General features: G+C 34.0%; 3 protein-coding genes across 5 annotated transcripts; 1 reads left to right on the top strand and 2 right to left on the bottom strand.

Moving 5' to 3' along the window:
- Positions 1 to 3,262: 3,262 nt before the first annotated feature.
- On the top strand, positions 3,263 to 6,758 carry LOC111791360 (IAA-amino acid hydrolase ILR1-like 4). Of its 2 annotated transcripts, XM_087121850.1 has the most exons (6): positions 3,263 to 3,396; positions 3,515 to 3,742; positions 3,965 to 4,090; positions 4,192 to 4,506; positions 5,345 to 5,473; positions 6,109 to 6,758. In XM_087121850.1, exons 2-6 carry the CDS (start codon positions 3,536 to 3,538, stop codon positions 6,514 to 6,516), a joined length of 1,185 nt encoding a protein of 394 aa, XP_086977976.1. In that variant the 5' UTR covers positions 3,263 to 3,396; positions 3,515 to 3,535; the 3' UTR covers positions 6,517 to 6,758. The 2 variants fall into 2 exon arrangements, with proteins under 2 accessions (XP_086977976.1, XP_023528427.2); XM_023672659.2 differs by having other exon boundaries at positions 3,276 to 3,742.
- A 3,876-nt stretch (positions 6,759 to 10,634) lies between these two features.
- Positions 10,635 to 13,040, bottom strand: LOC111791361 (glycosyltransferase BC10). The gene is made up of 3 exons (XM_023672660.2): positions 12,808 to 13,040; positions 12,009 to 12,658; positions 10,635 to 11,365 (listed from the first exon to the last, which is right to left on the bottom strand). Exons 2-3 carry the CDS (start codon positions 12,510 to 12,512, stop codon positions 10,730 to 10,732), a joined length of 1,140 nt encoding a protein of 379 aa, XP_023528428.1. The 5' UTR covers positions 12,513 to 12,658; positions 12,808 to 13,040; the 3' UTR covers positions 10,635 to 10,729.
- Positions 13,041 to 13,923: 883 nt separating this feature from the next.
- Positions 13,924 to 17,740, bottom strand: LOC111790259 (putative F-box/LRR-repeat protein At3g18150). 2 transcript variants are annotated; one of them, XM_087122007.1, is made up of 3 exons: positions 16,595 to 17,737; positions 16,308 to 16,499; positions 13,924 to 14,554 (listed from the first exon to the last, which is right to left on the bottom strand). In XM_087122007.1, the coding sequence occupies exons 1-3, from the start codon at positions 17,735 to 17,737 to the stop codon at positions 14,528 to 14,530; spliced, it is 1,362 nt and encodes a 453-aa protein (XP_086978133.1). In that variant the 3' UTR covers positions 13,924 to 14,527. The 2 variants fall into 2 exon arrangements, with proteins under 2 accessions (XP_086978133.1, XP_023526891.1); XM_023671123.2 differs by lacking the exon at positions 13,924 to 14,554 and adding an exon at positions 14,575 to 14,962 and having other exon boundaries at positions 16,595 to 17,740.
- Between the last annotated feature and the right edge of the window lie 4,064 nt (positions 17,741 to 21,804).

Below are 21,804 nucleotides of genomic sequence, written 5' to 3' on the forward strand. Positions count from 1 at the left end.
AACAAATGTAACAGCTCTAGTCACCGCTTTAACTAGGAAGAGGTTTCCACACCCTTACAAGGAATGTTTCATTCTCCTCTCCAACTAATGTGGGACAACAAATCTCTTCTCCATCAATATTGGTCGAAGAAAATCATGAATAGCATCCCCTGTTTATCGATGTCAAATGAACACGGAAGCTAAAAGCAGACAAATAAAAAAGTGAAGGAACGAAACATCAGAACATCTAGAACTTAAAGAGCAACCCAGAATGAGAAGCAAGAAGCAAGAAGAAAGAAAAATTATGCAGTTCATCACAAAAGTATCCCTAAGAGATCAAAATCCAAATGCAGCAGCATACAGAATATAATTCAATTGCACCTAAACTAACTATAGGAAGGATTATCAGTGATCATTACTGTTAAAAAAACATTTGTTCAAATTCAAGCCGGCAAGACCAATCAGTCGCTACAAGAATTCCATAATTCAAAGATCATAAACAGCAACCGGCACACGATCCCCATTAAGAACTCCATCAGAGAATTCAAAAATTCTCTCAGAAAACAAATGCATTGACCCGATATCCACCCAACTTGGCATTTAGAGAGAAACAATAAATAACGTTGTGTTGAATGGCGTTGAATTTGAGATGAACTGTGAAAAGAAGAAGAACAATTCACCTCGTCAATTGTTTAGAAGGAGATTCTTCAAAGTTTCAACAAAGCAGAGAATCAACGGAGCAGAAAGCGAATTAAATTAGGTCGTTCCTTGTTAATCAAGCATCGCAAGAAAGGGCTTATACATTTGGGAAGAATTTCAATAATTTCGAAAGATAAAATAAAATCTTTTAAATCAATTTTTACCCTTTTTTAGTTTGCCCAACAAACAGGGACGTGCATTTTAACCTCAACTCAACGTCCAACTTAAAATAATAATAATAATAATAATAATAATAATAATAATAAATTGAGTTATTAATGGTTACTTTAAAACATTTATTTTAAATTTAAATTAAATTAATGTAAACATTGTTTTATTAATTTATAAAATAAGAATTTATGTTTAAGTTGATATTTTTAGAATTTTTTTTATTAAAATAAGATAAAAATTCACTGACAATCATGTACCCATAATATCATTTACAATACCACGTATATAAATTGGTATGAAAAAATCAACGTGAAAATAAGTTGATTATTAAAATTATTTTAACGACCATTTTAATTTAGTAATGTTTTATAATTTTCATCGATTTTTTATAATTTATTTGAACGAAGATTATATTTATTAAACAAAATTTTAAATTTAAAAGTAAAATTTCCCCTTTTGGTGCATATCTTCCTCGATTTTAATGTTTATTGTTCTTTTTTGGGATCGTACGTTGTGTCTTATCTTTCAGCTTTTTATTATTATTATTATTATTATTATTTATTTTCTTTATTTTTTTTTGTTTGGAGTTTTCGCTTTTAAATATTCTCCGTCCTTTTTATTTTTTAAAAAGGATTGTAATTTCCCATAAAATGAAGAGAAAAAGGTAAATATATTATTAAAAATACTGCTTTTTTAGAGTCTCACATACTAATATTGAGTGGTATTTAATTAATTAAAATGTCTCAACTTTTCTTCAAATATAAATAATTTACAAAATTTACAAAATTATTAAAAATACTGTTTAATTTTATTAGATTTTATTTGGGGTTTGATTTTAAATAATAATATATTTCAAACCATTTTTTCTTCAAAAATTGGAAGTATGTATTATTTAAAATTTTATTTCTATTAAAAATATATGTAGGATTTAGAGTTTAAGGATAATCGATTAGATTATATTTTACTATCGTGGAACTTTATTTTTTAAATTAAGATTAAAATAAATATTAGTAGAACAATAATTTTTAATTTCATTTCCATTAAACATTCACACACAAAAAAAATAGGTGTTTAATTAAAAATTTTAAAATTTATTTTCAAAGTAATTAAATTTAAACCATATATAGGACAGTTTAAAATCATTTTGCAAATTTTAGGGACTGATCGACTTAGAGCTCCACTTTCATGGAAGAATCGGCGGCGACGAGGAAAAGAGGACATTGGGCAAGATCTATCAACGACGAATTCCCCATACATCTCAAGACGCCTATAGAAAAGATATTATGTGTTAGACGAACACGACTCTTCACAATAATATGATATTGTCCACTTTGAGCACAATCTCTTATGACTTTGCTTTGAGCTTCCCCAAAATGCCTCATACCAATGGAGAGAGTCAATGATATGATATTGTCAGCTTCCCCAAAAGGCCTCATACCAATGGAAAGAGTGAGGAGGCTTGACTCATTTGTTCGACATTTGAGGATTTACCAATCTATTGGCACAATTAAGTTTAGGGCATGGCTCTAATACCATGTTAGACGAACACGACTTTCCACAATGGTATGATATTGTCCACTTTGAGCACAAGCTCTTATTGCTTTGATTTGGGCTTCCCCAATGCCTCCTACCAATGGAGAGAGTATTATTTATTTATACTCATGATCATTCTCTAAATTAGCCGTGTGACTTTCATCATCCAACACTCTGAAAGCTTCTGGATCGAGATATCATTAGTTGAAGAAGACCCTAGGTAATCCACATGGCCTACTTCTAGGAAAAAGTTTCCACACCCTTATAAACGGTGTTTCGTTCTCCTCCCCAACCAACGTGGGATATCACATAATTTCATTAATCATATTTATTCTTGAAATGGTACGAGTGTAAAAAAGACATAATTTATATTATTATTTCTTTTGTACTTTTATTATGAAAGTTGGCTATTTTGTTTCATTATATATTTTTGTCTTATATCACTCGAATTCTTCACGTATTTAATAGAAATAAACTTTGATTAAACAAGTACTTTGTTACGCTTAGGTGGCATTTTAAATTCTTCACGTATTTAATAGAAAGAAACTTTGATTAAATAAGTAAGTTGTTACGTCTAGGTGTAATTTTGTGGAACTTTATTTTAATTTAATATTAGTACTTTTAATCCAAAAATGAATATTATACTATAAATAATTTTTTAAAAATAGTTTTAATGTTCCCTTGAAATTAATTTGTATTTAATTAAACCATTTCATTAAATTTTTTTATTATAAAGAATAGAATTATGAGTGAATTTTTTAAAGTAAAATATTAAAAATTTTAACCAAAATTTTATTATTTTAAATCATTGAAATCCAACACGTTGGAAATGCAAATGATTACGTGGAAGAAGAGGTGCGGACGCCACTCTGTAAGTAAATGTTCTTATTAATTCTGACAGAGTAGCGCTCTTCAGCTTCTTCACTTCACCGTTTCTTTTATTCTTCAACTCTTAATTTCACTCTTTCAATCTCTTGTTTCTGCAGCGAAGCCAATAATCATGGCTTCACTCAGGTGGGTTTCTTGGATTTTGATTGCTCATTTGTTTGTTTTAACGTTTGTGTATCCAGATTCTTCATCCGACTCAAATAAGCTCAAAGAAATTCCTAAAAAGTTCCTCCAATTTGCTAAGGAACCCGAGCTGTTTGATTGGATGGTGGGAATCCGTAGGAGAATTCACGAGAACCCAGAACTTGGTTATGAGGAATTCGAGACCAGTAAGTTGATTAGAACAGAGTTAGATAAATTGGGCATTTCTTATAAATACCCAGTTGCAAAGACTGGCGTCATCGGCTATATTGGTTCTGGTCAGCCCCCTTTTGTGGCCATTCGAGCGGACATGGATGCTCTTGCCATGCAGGTTTGAATCGATTGGCTGACATAAAGAACTCTTTTCTGATTGCTTATAGTTGATATTTCAATGTAGAGTGAAATTTGCACGCCAGGTGTTTGATTAAATGCAAAACATCGATGATCGTACTCTTGTTCTGTTCGTTATATTTTGATGCTTTGACAGTGAATTGAGCAGCAATTTTCCAGGATTTGTTTGAATTTTTTAGTGAGTGAAACTTGGTTCTTACAGGAATTGGTGGAGTGGGAGCATAAGAGTAAGGTTCCTGGGAAGATGCACGCCTGTGGTCACGATGCTCATGTTGCGATGGTATTAGGTGCTGCAAAGATCCTTCAAAAGCATAGTGAGGAGTTGAAAGTAAGTATGCATCTCGTGGATTAATTTCCCTACAAATGTGTTAGGTGCAAACAAAATCCCTATAGAAAAGTAAGTATGCTTTGATTTTATTCACTCAACAGGGAACAGTTGTACTAGTTTTCCAACCAGCTGAAGAAGGAGGTGGAGGCGCTAAGAAAATAATAGAAGCTGGAGTTTTGGATAATGTCAATGCTATCTTTGGCTTGCATGTTGCTCATTATATACCTCTCGGTGAAGTGGCTGGACGGCCAGGACCCATGTTAGCTGGTAGCGGCGCCTTTGAAGCTGTTATCAGCGGAAAAGGAGGCCATGCTGCAATTCCCCAGCATTCTATAGACCCAATTGTGGCTGCATCTAACGTGGTTGTTAGCTTACAACATCTTGTTTCAAGAGAAGCTGATCCACTAGATTCCCCGGTAAGCTATCTTTTCCTATTTCGTTTGGATGAATTATGCAGTCAAGGCATCAGATTGTTAAACATTTCATGAAAACCTTACCAACAATGCAAGCATTCCCTTAACATGACGGGGGGGGGGGGGGGGGGGCGGGGTGCTTATGGATTCCTGTAAATGAGGCACACGAGATCTATTAGAGTTAGCTCTATTCCCAAGTATCAAGAATGTCATTATTTTATTTTATTTTTTTTCTAAGAAGCATGTATAAATATTGTCCGAAGAGTTAGGTCAGGTGTGAGATCCTACATCGATTGGAGAGGGGAACGAAGCATTCCTTATAAGAGTGTGGAAACGTCTCCCTAGTAGACACGTTTTAAAGCTGTGAGGTTGACGGCGATACCTAACAGACCAAAGCGGACAATATTTGTTAGAAGTGGGCTTAGGCCGTTACAAATGGTTTTAGAGCTAGACACCAGGCGGTGTGCCAGCTAGGACGTTGGCCTCCAAGGGGGGTGGATTGTTAGATTCCACATTAGTTGTAAACCTCTCCCTAGCAGATGCATTTTAAAACCGTGAGGCTGACAGCGATACGTAACGGACCAAAGCGGACAATATTTGCTAGCTAGCGGTGGACTTAGGCTGTTACATCAGGGAATGCATTGTCCTCTCCATGTTCCTATTTTCTTAAAATAGTTACACGTATATGGTGTTAATGTATTTATTTGTTGGGCTGTTGCTGCATTACCCTTGTGCTCAATCCTCTGCTTCTAAATATATTTGCGAGGAAGGTTGCACTGACAATCAAATAGCTTGCTTTTATTGCAAATAAGAAATCCTATTCACACAGTGGAACGTGCAGGTAGTAACAGTTGCTAAGTTTCAAGGAGGTGGTGCATTCAATGTAATTCCAGATTCTGTCGCAATAGGTGGCACTTTCCGAGCTTTCTTGAAGAGTAGCTTGATTCAACTTAAGCAACGTATTAAAGAGGTATACAAATTTGAGTCGCAAAGTGAACACTTTCACTGAGTTCTTCAGCTTTTTTTTTTCCTTAAAAGGCTGTTTGGCATTTGACACTCGATTTCTGAGAACAGAATGGTCTTTAGGATTACCATTAACATAATAATGTACTCAAGTTAGATGAAAAGTGATATTTGCTAGAGTAATTGTGAGATCCCATCTTGGTTGGTGGAGGGGAGAGAATGAAACATTCCTTATAAGAGTGTGGAAATCTCTCCCTAACAGACGCGTTTTAAAGCCGTGAGGCTAATGGTTATACGTAACGAGTCAAAGTAGACAATATTTGCTAGCGGTGGACTTGGGCTGTTACAAATGATATCAGAGCCAGACATCGGGCGGTTGGCCAGCGAGGACGCTAGGTCCCTAAGGGAGGTGGATTGTGAGATCCCACATCGGTTGGAGAGGGGAACAAAACATTCCTTGTAAGGTTGTGAAAATCTTTCCCTAGTATACACGTTTTAAAACCGTGAGGCTGACGGCGATACGTAACGGGCCGAAGCAGACAATATATATTAACGGTGGGCTTGGGTTGTGACACTCATTATCATTATTACATCTTAATATGTTAATCTTTGACATGATAGTCTCATTTGCTCCTTTTATAGGTTATCATCGGACAAGCTGCCGTGCACAGGTGCAATGGGACAGTCGATTTTTTCGAGAATGAGATACCTCTTTTCCCTCCAACCGTGAATGATAACGAGTTGCACGAACACTTCCAAAATGTTGCAGGAGATATGCTTGGCACTGACAAGGTCAAGGACATGAAACCAGTTATGGGATCTGAAGATTTTTCGTTTTACCAAGAGATGATCCCGGGGTACTTCTTCTTTCTTGGAATGAACAATGAAACGTTGGGTCAGCTCGATTCCGCGCATTCCTCTTACTTTCGTATCAATGAAGATGCACTCCCTTATGGCGCAGCTCTTCATGCATCATTGGCTACAAGATATCTCCTTCAACTCCCCTCACAAGTTACTTTACCAGACGAAAAACGACACGATGAATTGTAAGTTGCCTATCGACCCGCTTGATTATATGATCTCATTGAGCTGGTACTAATGTCAATCCCCTACCACAGCATCTGTATTCTGTTCTTTCCATTTAAGCTTCATCTGTTGTTGTACCTACCCGAAATCAATCAGCCCAAATGTTCCAAGAAGGTGAAACGCTGCACAACGTTTCCTTTTCTTGTGATGGATTTCTCTTACATTTATGGAATAGTCATGATCATGTGCACAAAAACTTCTTTTTTTTTTCTCCCATCTTATTAGTAATAACCTGACTTTCTAGAACCTAAGACCCTTAGTAATGATGCAATATCTACCACTCAAAAGTGTGAGTAGATATGAAAATATTATTAGTCAACCAAAGAATACAGATTTAAGAATACGAAAAAGAATTGAGATCGAATATTCAATCTTCATTGATATTCACAACCTTGAAATAGGATACAAGATACTAAATAATATCTACGTGTATATTTCATAACTAATATATTTTTCAAGATTAGGATTATCATATATTCTATAACTAATTCAAACTAAAATAAGTTGCACTAAGTTTTGACAAGTTATCTACGCTGTTTTGAAGTCATAAACTTATGGGATAACTAAGTTTTGTTCGGGTATTTTTTAGAAGCAAATAAAAAAAAAATGCATTCAAATAAATTTACAAGTAGAAATTCCATAAACGATATCTGGAGTTTGTAAAACAAATAAAAAAAATGTGTAGGACCATTCTAAAGTATATAATTGAAATGAGGTTTACAATAAAAATTATGTGCAAGTAAAGTAACCTCCGGTTGGATTTAGATATGCATATATATATATATATATATATAACAAATATGGTAAAGTCGAGAAAGTCGAGGGACTTAAAATCGTTCAAAATTGGTCAACTTATATTCACACATATGAGTAGTTACCTCAAGTCAAAATCATAAAATAACGGTAAAATTTGTAAAATCCTATATCCACCGCTAGCAGATATTGTCTTCTTTGGACTTTTCCAGGCTTTATTGTCTTCGGTGGGCTTTCCCCTCAAGGCTTTGAAAGGAGGTTTCCACACACTTATACTCCCATTGACGTGGGATCCCCTCCAAATCCAACCCCCCTTTAGGGCCCAACTTCCTTACTGGCACACCGCCTCGTGTCTATCCCCTTTCGGGGAAGAGCGAGAAGACTGACACATCGTCCGGTGTCTAGCTCTAATACCATTTGTAACGCCCCAAATCCACCACTAGCAGATATTGTCCTCTTTGGGCTTTCCCTGGGCTTCCCCTCAAGGCTTTAAAAGCCATCTGCCCGGGGAGGTTTCCACACAGTTAGTAAGGGTGTTCTGTTCTCCTCCCCAACCAATGTGGGACATCACATTTACACACTTAAAAGTAATTGTTTCGGAGATAATATCACAAAATGTAATGTAATTCTCATGTTCACATAGGTAATTATCTTGCATTCTAATATAATTCTTATGCATGTAAATAAGTATTTATCTTATGTTTTCGTGCATACAAAAGGTCCCATGTTGGTTCAAAATATCATTTTTATGTATGCACAACCGTCACGTCCATTTAGCTAACAACAACATAATCCGAATCGAATCCATTTTCACCAACAACCTTCTATGTATAAGAGAATCAGTTTATGGCTAATCTATGGTGCTAGGAAAGCTAAAATAACCCTTGAACCTACTCATATCAAAATGTGCCTAAATCAACGAGAACTCTGGTTGGAAACTATGTCATAAAAACTCGTAATTAATAATTTAATTTTTAATAATAGTTTTGATTATTTTTATTTTTTAATTTAATATTATATATTGTATGAAAAATCAAAGTTATTAATGTAATCTTGAACGGTACGTGGTTGACATATAGAAGAATTATGTTTAAATAATAATCTAAAGAGTTTATAGTATATGTATAAGGTTGGGTGACTTGTCCCAGTAAATGCCTTAATATGACTCACTTTATAATTGTTATAAATGGTTTTATCTAAATGATTTATATGAAGATATTTGAGTGAGTATATAACCAAATGATCTGTGAAGGTTTAGGCTATCTCCTCGTGCAAGTAATGCCTCCAAATCTTTTTAGGACAAACTCTACCGCTACTAGCTCTAAATCATGCGTTAGCTAATTACGCACATAATATTTCAATTATCACGGTGGGTAAGCAGCAACCTTATCATGTTGCATCATAATGCAACTAAATCCTTTCTTTGAGGCATTGCTATATACTACGAAACCAGCACTGTAAGCATTAGAGACAAAACGAGTCTTTGCTTGAGCTCTTAAAAACAATCATTAATCTTCGCTCAAAGTGAACAAAATCTCATTCTTAGTCATCTAAGTAAGGGGTAGCTATCTTGGAGAAGTCCTTAACATCCTAGACCGACCTAGGTTCTAGAACCTAGACCAATTCAAGTTAATTACCAAATGCATATTGACGTTATATTTAAAGCGGACAACGAAAACATGCAAATTGCAAACTCATACTAAAATTTGGGTGCATTTGAGGGCAGTCTCACATGAAAGCTAACAACCCTAGCACGTCGTTTTCCTTACCTAAAATACCTTTAGAAATTTCGAGTATTTAAAAATATTCACTACATAACTCCTATATTGGGCTTAGATATGCATACATACGCCACAAAATATAGCAAAGTCAAAATACCTAAAAATCGTTTAAAACTATTTAACTCTCACAGATGAACAATTCTGTACGTCAAAATCACAACCGAGTGTTTCAATTTCCATGCACATAAATAGGTAATTGTTTGGTATAATATAGTGCATGCAAATAGGTAGATTACCTTCAATGTCATGTCACGTTGTCCAATGTACACATATAGGTAATTGTTTTACGTTCTAATGTAATTTTTATGCATATAGATAGATAATTATTAAATTTTTGCATGCAAATATGTAACTATTTTAAATTTCCATCCATACAAACGGTCTCATATTGATTCAAAATATCATTTTCAAGTATGCACGAGTATCAAAACAATTCATAAAACAACGGTATGTGCACACATATATAACAATATGATACCAGTAAAGACCTAGTCATCCGTATATTCTCGACGTGATCTAACAACTTTATTGAACAATAAAACCATCAAATCTAAATAATGGAAGAACCCAAAAAACGTTAAAAATCAATTCAAAATAAAGTTTTGGAATAAATTGCTTTGATAACCAAGATCAAGAGTAGAGAAAACTCGTTTCTAAGTTCGTGATTTGAATCACTCGACAAGATAAATTGATTAAGATTACTTGAATGACTTTATCATGCAAATTTAAACGCAAGAAATGTTAAGGAACACATTCATGGCTTAAAAAGCATCAGATGCAACTTTCATTTTAATATCCAAAATTTTGACTAGATGAACAACATGAATGACTATTTATAGGCTTAAAAATAAACACAAGAATAACATGTGGTCAATTGAAAAGGCTCAACTCTCATGACTATCAATATCATAATGATCACTGACTAATTGTAACTTAAACCTTGAAAATAATACTCTAAAATTGAAAATACAATAAAGCCTCACTAAATTCAAACATGTATGGTACAATCTTGTCATCCACCCTGAAGTGTTTGTGTCATGATTAAGACATTTTATTCTGTGTCAAGCAATAAATTGAGTTTGAACAAGACCAAAAGTTTGAGAAAACCAATACTCATGCACCAACTAGGTTGAACTACACTGACCATTGACCAAACCATTGATTAGATTGTTGACCGTTGACTAAACTAGATTGAACCACGTAACCCTGACTAGACCATTGACTAGCTAACTGATTCTTCTTCTTCTTCATGCAAGGTCTCTTGGTGATGATGGTTGAACATAATGGTGAGAACGATGAGAGCTCTCCAAACCTGTCCAACAAGGGCACGGTGAAAATGAGAGAGAGTGCGGGGAGAGAAAAATGGGAAACTTCTCGAGACTTGCTGAAGATTGTGCGAGTTCTACCGACAAGTCGAAGAACGAGTCGACCTCAACTTTTTGATGGTGAGGAGAGTGCATAATCAGATGATTTCTAAATTGTATAAAATGTTAGGGTGTTTATGTCAGCTTTGTATAACTAAAAGAAGAGAAGAGAAGAGAAGAGAAGAGAAGAGAAACTATAATTCTCTAAACTAGGATTAATGAGAAGTCCCATTAGAACCTCTTCTAAAAATGAAACAATTCTCTGAAGCCTAGGTTTCGTCAAAACCCCATAACGTTGTGAGCTACGTCTAACAACCGATCTAAGGCACTTGGAGCAAATTTTCTAGCAAAAAGAAAACAGAAAGAAGGTTGACCATTGTTAAGGCATCTCTTGTTTTCAAAAAGATTTTTAATAAACTGTTCTGTGATATCATACTTTCCAAATGTAGCAGGATGAGCACCACCCCTGGACCAGTCCACAAAGGTAAGGCTTCTGTTTGCCAGAAGATTTGGCGATTCCATGCTCAACATTGTTTGGAAGTAGTGTTCGTCGACATAACAAGTTGGTTTGCAATACTTTTTAAACAAAGAGTAGTACGTTTTATCTTTAACTATCTTCACCGCGAGTTCGCGAGTGACTTCGAACCATTGATAACCCTTGCGCCAGTTAGTGAGGTTAATCTTAGGTGCCATGTTCTTGTTGTAGCGTCCTCTTCCATAGGGTCCTGGATCATCGAACGAGTGTACAAAGCTGTGGCGAGATCTCGCAAGATAGTCATACACTGTGGTAAAGCTGTGGAGAGGGACACAAGCCTCGGACAGGAGAATAAACCATTCGTTGGAGATATCAAGCAATGCATTAGCTAGCAGTCTCCTCTCAGCATCACACAAATTCATTTCGCCCCACTCTGTAACCTACCCAGAGAAAAACCACTGTGTGAATGTTCTAGCTCTCAATTAGACAACAGAACGAGAATAGAAGGTGAAAAGTTCAATCTTAGGCAAGTAAACACTGTTAAATGGTTCTTAAGATAATTTGAAAAGAAATTTTCAATCAAAAGATTCAATTTAATATTCTCCGACAGCGAAAGGATCAGCAATGAGTGTGAAATGAATCTTAAACAGACCCGGGACACTTTCGACCAAGAAAAAGCTACGAAAAACAATATTATCATCCTACAAGCTCAAGAAAAAGTCTCTTCTTCTTAAAGAAAATTCTATGGTTTCCTTCTAACGAAACAGTCCAATGAAAATTAAGCCAAAACATAGCTATGAAAGTATGCCCTCCAAAAGAAATAAGACTCTTAATGTTGTTAGGCAAAAGCAATGGATCAATTCAAGCAAGCATACAATTCTGAGAGGTCAAATGGGAACTACTCCATTAGCTTTATTACAAAACACCATCCAAATTCTAACAAAGGATCAAAGAATATCCACAAAAATATTCGGTTTTCAAACATTTCTTGCTTTTTCATGAAATAAATCAAAAAAGGCCTTAAAAGAGGAACACTAAAGGAATTTATTCTTTCATCCGAAAAGTACAAAAAGAAGCTAGTACCTGACTTGGGATCTGTCTTCTATAAAACACTGATGAGGGCAGGAAGTCAGCAATGTATGATGGAGTAGCATGAATATAAATGGAATAAAGCCCCTCATGACCCTTGAAGAACCGTTCCCAAAGAGGGGCCATCGGCAAAGGCCCTTTTGTCAAGAACATAAAAGCAATCTTGCGAACTCTGTTGAAGGGATACTCTTTTCCTTGAGGAACCAAGGAAGCCCGCCATAGTAGCTCTTGATCGCTCATACTGTGAAGGAGATTTGAAGAAGGACTAATCCAACTATCTATATCACTTGGCCCTTCCACGCCAGGCTGAACAATATTGAAGGACGATACAACAGGGGCAGCACTTCCAACTCCAAAATATTTAATGGTATTCATACTAATAATCGAAACCAAAAGACCGAGTACTATGAAAATTAAGAAGAACTGAAGAGACCTCACTGTAGGATATCTCGTTTGATTAATTCGAATTACAGTGCCAAAATCCTTTCCGTCCTCCATTACCACTAATCTTCAACGCATTAATAACCTCAAATCCAACAAAAATTGTTCAACATCACACTCTCACACCTAAAACGAAACGGAAAACACCAAACCTCCAAGCTACGCATCATATGCCATAAAGAAATCAGTCCTATCGACAATGCCTACGAAGTTAAACCACAAGAAAACATTTCAAAATTAAACACCACAAACTTCACTACTGCGCAAAATCAAATGGAATAAGTTCGTAACCTCAGAACATCATATACGTCATGGCAGTATGAAAAAATCGGAGTACAGAGTAAATTATTACCTTGTTCATCGGCTGTACAATGGCAATGGCGACTGAAACTTTGAGGATCGATTCCTCTGGTTGAAATTCAGTGGTCAGTGAAGAAGAAGAAGAAGAAGAAGAAGAAGAAGAAGAAGAAGAAGAAGAGAAGAATGGAAGGAGGGAAATCTGGTGAGAAAACCTAGAAAACCGGACAGTCAATATTCGTCATCGGTGGAGAAGGGAGTATTGTTTTCAAATTTAATATAATTTGGAGGGCATGCATTAAATTAATTTAATATTATTACTTCTAAATTTATAATAATTATTAATATATTATACAACGTAAAATGTGCATTCAATTACTATATAAAACAAAATAAAAAAATTATTCCCATATCTGTCTTGGATTTTCTAATTTATAATATATATTAATTGTTGAAATTACCATTTTAGTCATATAATTATTACATTTTCCAAATTCAGTATATTTTTTTGAAGTATAAAACTGAGTTTTGTATATTTTAAAAACATAAATAATGAGTTGTTTTTAATTTGGTTTTTTTTTTTAATTTGACTTTATCTTATTAGAGAAAATAACAAATTTGTTTTGAAACGTTATAGAAAGAAATGCTTATAAGTGAGCTGTATAATACCAAAAATGTCACTTTTGTCCTCCAACACGCATCGCCATCATTTCATACGTTATAATAATAATAATAATAATAATAATAAATTCAGATTTGACAGCTCATTTTATTATAACGTTAAATAAAAGAAGGCTGTTTCAAAAAAAAAAAAAAAAAAAAAACATTACAATGAGCGCAATCTTATTTTAAAATGAGATAGCATGCCATCTCCAACCAATCATAAGGATTAATGCTCGGTTCCATTATCAGGTTTAGGATTTTTTCTGTCGACTACATGTTACAATCATGTTTGTCTAAGTCATGTTGTTTATAGCTGCATGTTGGATGTCTCAGTCATTTTTGTCCAAAACATGTTGTTTATGGTGGCATGTCGGATGTTCTGATCCAAACCCAATTTACATGTTTTTTCATCTTAGATATGTATTTACCATTTCATGTTGTGTCAATACAAAAGCGTATGACCGTTCATCAAAATCATGTCTACACCTTACACGACTAAAATGCTCTGTATTAGAGGGAAATGCGATTAGTCATCAATTTTTCATATCCTGAGTTATATGTTATTAGTCATGGTGTGTATTTCTTTGCTTCCAGTATATAACATTGTTTTCTTCAATTCTTTCAAATTGTTTTCAAATGTATTTCATCATTCACGTTTTTTAAAATATTTCTCGCAAATGTGATTTGAGGCTCAAGCATACGTCGACGTTGTTTGCGAAGTCCGAATTTCTCATGGTTGACTTTTTCGTTGGGTTAGAACAAGTGTCGCACAATTGTTATCCCGCTGCCACAAGAGTACAGTTGTGACACTACACCTCCACATCACATGGTGTCTCTGACCCTCACGCTGCCACAAGAGTGCAGTTGTGACACTACACCTCCACATCACCGGTTGTCTCTGACCCTCACGCCGCCACAAGAGTGCAGTTATGACACTACACCTCCACATCACATGTTGTCTCTGACTCTCACGCTGCAACAAGAGTGTAGTTGTGACACTACACTTCCACATCACATGTTGTCTCTGACCCTCATGTTGCATTGCCCTCAGGCATCACATTGCACACCCACACACGTCGCACATCCCCTTGCAACTTCATTCTAGCACGCGGCTAACTTGCCAATGATTGTATATGTGTCTAAAATGAATATTTAAATTTTAAAAATTTGAACACCCAACTTGTTAGGAGTCTTAAATTAGTCGGGGTGGAATCACTCCCAACAATCCTCCTAAATCGGTAATCATTGTATATATATATATATAACATTAATAAATAAATTACAATATATGTGAAGTATGATGGATGAAATGGTTGGAGTTGGAAAATAATTATTAAAATTGGAAGAAAATGCTAATGATGATGAAAGATATTGAAATGCAAGATGCGTGCATTTTGATGGAAAAAGTTGTGTAAATCATATTTTTCTTCATCCTCTCTAATATTCTCAAATTTCAACTCTTTTAAGCAATGTCTCCAACATGTTATGGGAAGAGAGGCACAGCAGCAATGACGAACTGCCTCATCTCTTAGCTTTTCATACCCAAACTGAGGCACGAACATGTAGAGAGCCAACACAACCAAAGTCATTGAATGAATACCAAACCAAATTCAAAGGAAGAAATAGGAGAGTGAAGTTCAGAAATCTAATAAATATTAGATTTATAATTTAATTATGTAACAATTCAAGTTCCGAGCCAGTAGATGGTCTGCTTTGGCACGTTACGTATCACTTTCAGTCTCACGGTTTTAAAACGCGTCTACTAGGGAAAGGTTTCCACACCAACCGATGTGGAATCTCACCATCTACTCCCTCGGGGGCCAACATCCTCGAATGACACACCGCCCAGTGTTTGGCTCTGATACAATTTGTAACCATCCAAGCCCACTGCCACTAGATTTGTGTTCCTCTCTCCAATCGATGTGGGATCTCACAATCCACCCCCCTTGGGGGTCAGTGTTCTCGCTGGCACACCGCCCGATGTTTGGCTCTGATACAATTTGTAACAGCCCTTCCGCTTTGGCCCATTACGTATTGAAGCTTCACGGTTTTGAAACGCGTCTACTAGGAAAAGGTTTCCACACCCTTGTAAGGAATGATTCGTTCCCCTCTCCAATTGATGTGATATCTCACAATCCACCCCTCTTGGGGGCCAACGTCTTCGCTAGCACACCACTCGGTGTTTGGCTTTGATACCATTTGTAACAGCTCAAACTCACAGCTAGTAGATATTGTCCGCTTTGGCCAGTTACGTATCACCATCAGCCTCACGGTTTTAAAATGCATCTACTAAGGAAAGATTTCCACACCCTAATAAGAAATCATTCGTTCCCCTCTCCAACCAATGTGGGATCTTACAATCCACCCTTTGAGGGCCCAGCATCCTTGCTAGCACATTACTCGGTGTTTGGCTCTGATACCATTTGTAACAACCCAAGCCCACTACAAGTAGATATTATCCGCTTTGGCCCGTTACATATTGCCGTCGGCCTCATGGTTTTAAACTGCGTCTACTAAGGAAAGATTTCTACACTCTTATAAAGGATGTTTTGTTCCCCTCTCTAACGAACGTGGGATCTCACATTCCACCCCTTGGGGAACCAGCATCCTCGCTAGCACACCGCCCAGTTTTTTGCTCTGATACCCTTAGTAACAGCCCAAAGTCCACCACTAGTAGATATTGTTCGCTTTGGTCCATTACGAATCACCATCAAACCTCACAGTTTTAAAACACGTCTACTAGGGAAAAATTTCTACACCCTTATAAAGAATGCTTCGTTTCCCTCTCCAATTAATGTAAAAACTCACAAGCTCGGTTTAGTTTAATCAATTTTTGCGAGTCTAGAACCAAGTTTAAAGGATCAAAGAATGATATGAAAAAGGGATGCATACCTTTAAGATCTTCTTACCAAAACCAGACTCAATTGAGATGGTCTCTGGTTGAGGAGCAATCCAAAGCATAGCCCTCACAAGATCTTGAATAGAAGGACTAAACAAAGGCTTTATTATCTTAAGTTTCAAATGCTTCACACCATACAAAGGGGAAGCAAATGTCTCCCTCACCTCCTCTGGAATAACCACAGTCTACACCAAAAAAAACAACAAACAATATTAGAAAACTCGAGTTTCATTAATCTCGTATGATAATCATTTGGTTTTTTTTAACGTCAAGAGCCAACCTTTCCAGTTCTACTTCGCAACGTCAAGACTTCGAGATGATTGAAATGTGCTAGAAATTCAATCTGTTTAACAAACCACGGATTATCAAAAATCCGTGGGGAGAGATGGACATCAGCTTGCAAGAGAGTAGGAGCGTTCAAAGAGAAAGATATCAAATCTCCGGAATACTCGAGCTCCAATAAACAAGGAGCGTTGATCTCGAGTCTCGTCACGGATTCACATCCACACAAGATGAATTTCTTCAAATGAGGGCTTGAGATTCTCAAGCTCTCCAACATGTGGCAATAAGACAAGGCCAAAATCTCAAGCATGGGAAATTCAGTGATACCATCATGGAACCAATCATCTGTTATGGCCACCATGGTGAGTATCAAAGTTTTTAGATTCTTGCAAGAGCTGATATCAATGCCACAAGGCTGAAATTGCCCTCTAAACTCAAAAGCTTGAAGATTCATGGCTTTGATCCCAAGCTCACACAGCCCACTATTGTTATGAACCTTCATAGTTAGAAGTTCATGAGTTTCACATAGCCAAACACTTCTCAATCCGAGGCAAGAATCGAGCTCGATATGCTCGACGAAACGACAATTCGATACTAATCTTTTTACAATCTCATCTTCAACAAAAACTCCCAAAAGGGTTACCCTTTTCATACCCAATAGCCTGAAGCCATCCAAAGGAGGACACAATTTGCAATCACCAACAGTCAAAACTGTCAATGACTGGCTTGCAAGAACACTCTGAGGCAAGTTGTACCTTTTTCCATTTTCCACAGTGACAACAATCTCGAGCTCCCGGACACCGTTCTCGAGCACATAGTCAACCCACCGGTCGACGACGGTTGCCGAGCTCGGCCATGGGAAATCAACATGAAGCTTAAACTTCCTCAGCGATTTCAGCTGCCTGAGAGTTTGTTCCACGAAGTCGATGAGCCGAAGTCTCTTTTTCTCAGCTGATTGTTCGGTTTTGGATAAGTCGAGTTCGAGCCGAAAGAAGTTCGTGTCGAATTCTAACGACGGGAAAGTGAGCCAAAGATGGCTCCATCTTTTGGATAAGATAATTGTTTGAACTATTTGCTTGATGGGAAGAAATGAAAGAATGTGCTGCAAAATGGGGTCTGGTAATTCAGATATCAGATCCATTGGGATTAACCTTAAAACCTAAAACATGTAATTAACGAGTAATTTATATCCTAAACAAAAATATTTAATTTATTAAAGTATATATTTTTTTAATAAGTTAAAATAATGTATAGATAAGATATTCGACCATTCTAATAATTTGAATTAATATAATAATAGTAATAATAATGACTCATATCATTATTGCTATTATTATAATTATTTAAGCATAATGATTTGGATGCCTTTGAGAAAATAAATATATTTCAAAAAATAAATAAATGTGTGGTGGTTTGATGGTAGTGTAAGGAGTGGCATTAAGTCCAATTTTAATTATAACAATTATATGATTGATTATTTATCTTATTATATAATATGAAATGTTCCACTATGTTACAAATTAATATCATTAATGGATTTTTATTATGAATTAAAAACATTGATTATTTATCTTATAATATGCTTTCTTATTGATTATTGAGTCGTGGTTGAAAAATTAATGATTGTGTTTATTAATTATCTAATTTATATTTATTCTATATGCTTCGTCATCTACTCTAATTCTTCTCGTCCCTAACGTCTTTCAAAGTTTTAGAATGACATTTTTTTAAAACTAATTTAACTTCATTTAATTCTAGTATACCTTGTTAAATAAGATATCAACTATCATTTTTAAATATGATTGTTCAGTTCATTGCTTTATAATTGTCGAACTTCTATTTTTCTATTAAAGATGTTAAAAACAACTCGGTGATTTGAAAAATCTAGTTTGGGTTGTGTTGTGAACTTGGATTAGGTTGGGTTCAAATAAATGAAAATTTTATCAAGTTGGTTCATGAGTTCTCCGATTGCGTTAATTAAATCAACTGAAATTTATTGTTAATTTTAAAATATATGTTCTTGTATATGATATACTTGTATATACCTATATTTATTTTATTTTTATAATTAATTTTTTTAAACCCTCGTAAAAATATATATTGAAATTGAGTTGTTATAAGTTCATTGTTTAATACGCATTGTTTATATTGAAAAATTTACTACGGAACAATTAGGTTGGGCCTAAAAAAATATTCCAACCCAACCCAAATAATCCTATTTTCTATTACTTTTAGTTTATTAATTTAGAACTCATTTGAGGTTATTTTTAAATTGTTTGAAGCGTTTTTACTATATACATTAATCTTTAAATTTTTTTTTTTTTTTTTTTTTATGATTTATATTATAGCCTTTAATTGGTTTAGTTTCTGACTTTTGGGAGTTCAGATATAGTTCCATTAGTTTTTACTAAACGAGAAATAAAGAACATAATGAGTACATAGAGCAAAGAAATATCATATCTGTGTCATGTCAATCTCACTCGAATTATATATATATATAATAATAATAATTTTCGAAATAACGTAAAAATAAAAAAAGTTAAAATTACCAAATTATATCTCAATTTTTAAAATGAGTACTTATCTAGTTAAATAATAATAATAATAATAATAATTTTACATAAAAATGTATATTATAGAATATATTTTCAAAATTCATAAAGAGAATTATAATACAGACCATTTAAAAAATAATAAACTAACGATAAATATTATTATTAAGGTTTATTTAAATTACACGAATTAAAATTATATAAACAATAATTAAAAAAAGAAAAAAAAAAGAAAAAAAAAACCAATTGTCGTACGAATGTTTATAACTTTTAGCATGACAGTAATTTGAATTTAATAAATTTAGGATTCATTTTATTCATTTTTTTTTATAAAAAAAAATAATAATAATACCAATACTCTTTTAATATATTCTAGAAAATTCTCATTCTAAAAATAATAATACTAAAAAAGTTAAATCTTTATAGTTTAAAGAGGAATATTTTTATTAATTTAGTATAACATTAATAAAGAATATAAAAAAGGAATTATTATTATTATGATGAAGTAAAGCCGTGGGACTCATTTCGGGTGTATTGGGTGGAGTTGGGCCTTGGGCCCAGAATACGACCCGAGTTGTAGATGATTCAATGTATGATCTTAAAGAGGGGCAAATTTTTGTTTGTCGTGTAGTGGGAACGTTCAATCCGACCGTCGAAAGTCAGACCTTAACCCACGTGGGCCACTCCGGCCCAATAAAGTTATTGACTCGGTGAATTGGGCCTGTTTTATTTAATTCCTGATGTGACGAATGTTGTCTTTGACCTAAAATATTTAATAAATGTTTTTTTTTCGTCGCATACGAATTTGAATGTTGTCTTTGACCTATTATATATTCTCAGTCAAAATATAAATTCTTGGATCAAATGGATAACTAAAATACTCGTAATAAAATAAATAAATAAAGAATCCCATTTTCCTGCGTGGATCCCACGTGGCTAAATGTCATTCCATCAAGGTTCCAACCAGCCATATGATGCCACGTTGGATTACCAACGCCACAAACGTGGTATTCACGTGCATGGCAGCACAAGGATTACGTTGGACAATTTCCTTCTACAAAAATACTATTTTTAATTAAATTAAATAAATAATCTGAAAATATATAATTTTCCCAATGATATCGAATTCATCTTTCAAGGCTATGTTTGGTATTTTGTTTTGGTACCACTCATTATTATTATTTTATTAAATATTTTCATTTTTTTTAACAAAATACAATGGAATCATGAGATAAATTTGACAAAATAAATAAATAAATAAATATATATATATATATATTTAATTTTTTTAATTTAGTTTTTATTTTTTAAAACATTTTTTAAGGCAAGTAATAAAGGAAGAAAACTATGTTAGTATTTATACTTAGTTTTAGAAAATAAAGAAATTAAACTCGTCAATTCTAAGCTTCATTAAAAATCTTTCTAAATGCACGTTTTTAATCTATTTCTTTTATATAAATAAATTATAGAATTAGAAAATCAAATAAATATATTTTTTTAACGGACTGACTGTTATTTACAATGCCATAAGATTTACAGAGTTTAGTTAATAAAATATATTTTTTAAATTATAGAATTAGAAAATCAAATAAATATATATATTTTTAACGGTTATTTAGAATGTGTAAATCAATGCGATAAGATTTACAGAACGGACAGTAATATCAGATTATCTAAAAGAATTCTCTAGAATATCCAAAAATAGATTAAAAAAAAAAAAAAAAAAAAAAAAAAAAAAAAACCCTTTGGAAAAGAAAAGGGCAATCGAAAGGGCAACGTTGAATTGTTTAGGTTTGTTTGTTTGAATAGAATAGATTCATTGTATTTGCCCTACCTTACCTCATCCTCAACGTCTTAGAATACACTTAAATGGGCCTTCTTTTGTCTTATAGTGGTCCCTTTTTGTCTCCTAATGGGCCTCCTTCAAATGGAGGGTTTCTTCGGATTTTTTACCTGCCTTTTTTTTTTTAAATATTAAATAAATTAAAATTTACTTAAATAAAGTTATTATTATTTCAAAGCACACTAAAATAGCAACAAAATATTTACATTATTGTTAAATAAGAAGAAAAATTAGAAATATATATCTTTAATAATATATTAATTATTCTATTTATACAATTACTTTCATATAATTATTAAATTTGAGGGTATAAATTTTATTTTAATTATTATTTTCAAAAAAATAGATATGACGCACCACCGACTCAGTCAGTCTATGTGATGTCTTAGTCTATTATAGTTGTTTTTTAATGATTGGAAAAAATTATCCAAAGTCAGCCCAATCTAGTGAAATACCACCAAAATAAATAAAAAATTTAACGATAATGAAGATTGAAATGGGAGGCAGTTATAGGGATTGATAAGGCTTCTTGATTTCCACCTAGTCTCGACGACCCTAAACATGAGTATAACACGAACAATATAATTAATTATCTTCTCTATCAAGAAAATTAGAAATTCGAATCATTTGAACTAAAAAAAATCGTTCTCGTATTTATTTTCATCTTTATTTCATTTAAATGCAATCGTGACAAACGAGACGATATGTACATTGAATACTTTGGTTGGAAAAAAAAAAAAAAAAGCAAATAGAGACAATTCAACATACTTTATGAGGACATCTCATTGCACCAAATCTTCATAAATATGAACA

Source organism: Cucurbita pepo, chromosome 3 (assembly GCF_057944985.1).
Source record: "Cucurbita pepo subsp. pepo isolate OVF chromosome 3, ASM5794498v1, whole genome shotgun sequence".
In the NCBI taxonomy this organism is placed as follows: Eukaryota; Viridiplantae; Streptophyta; class Magnoliopsida; order Cucurbitales; family Cucurbitaceae; genus Cucurbita; species Cucurbita pepo.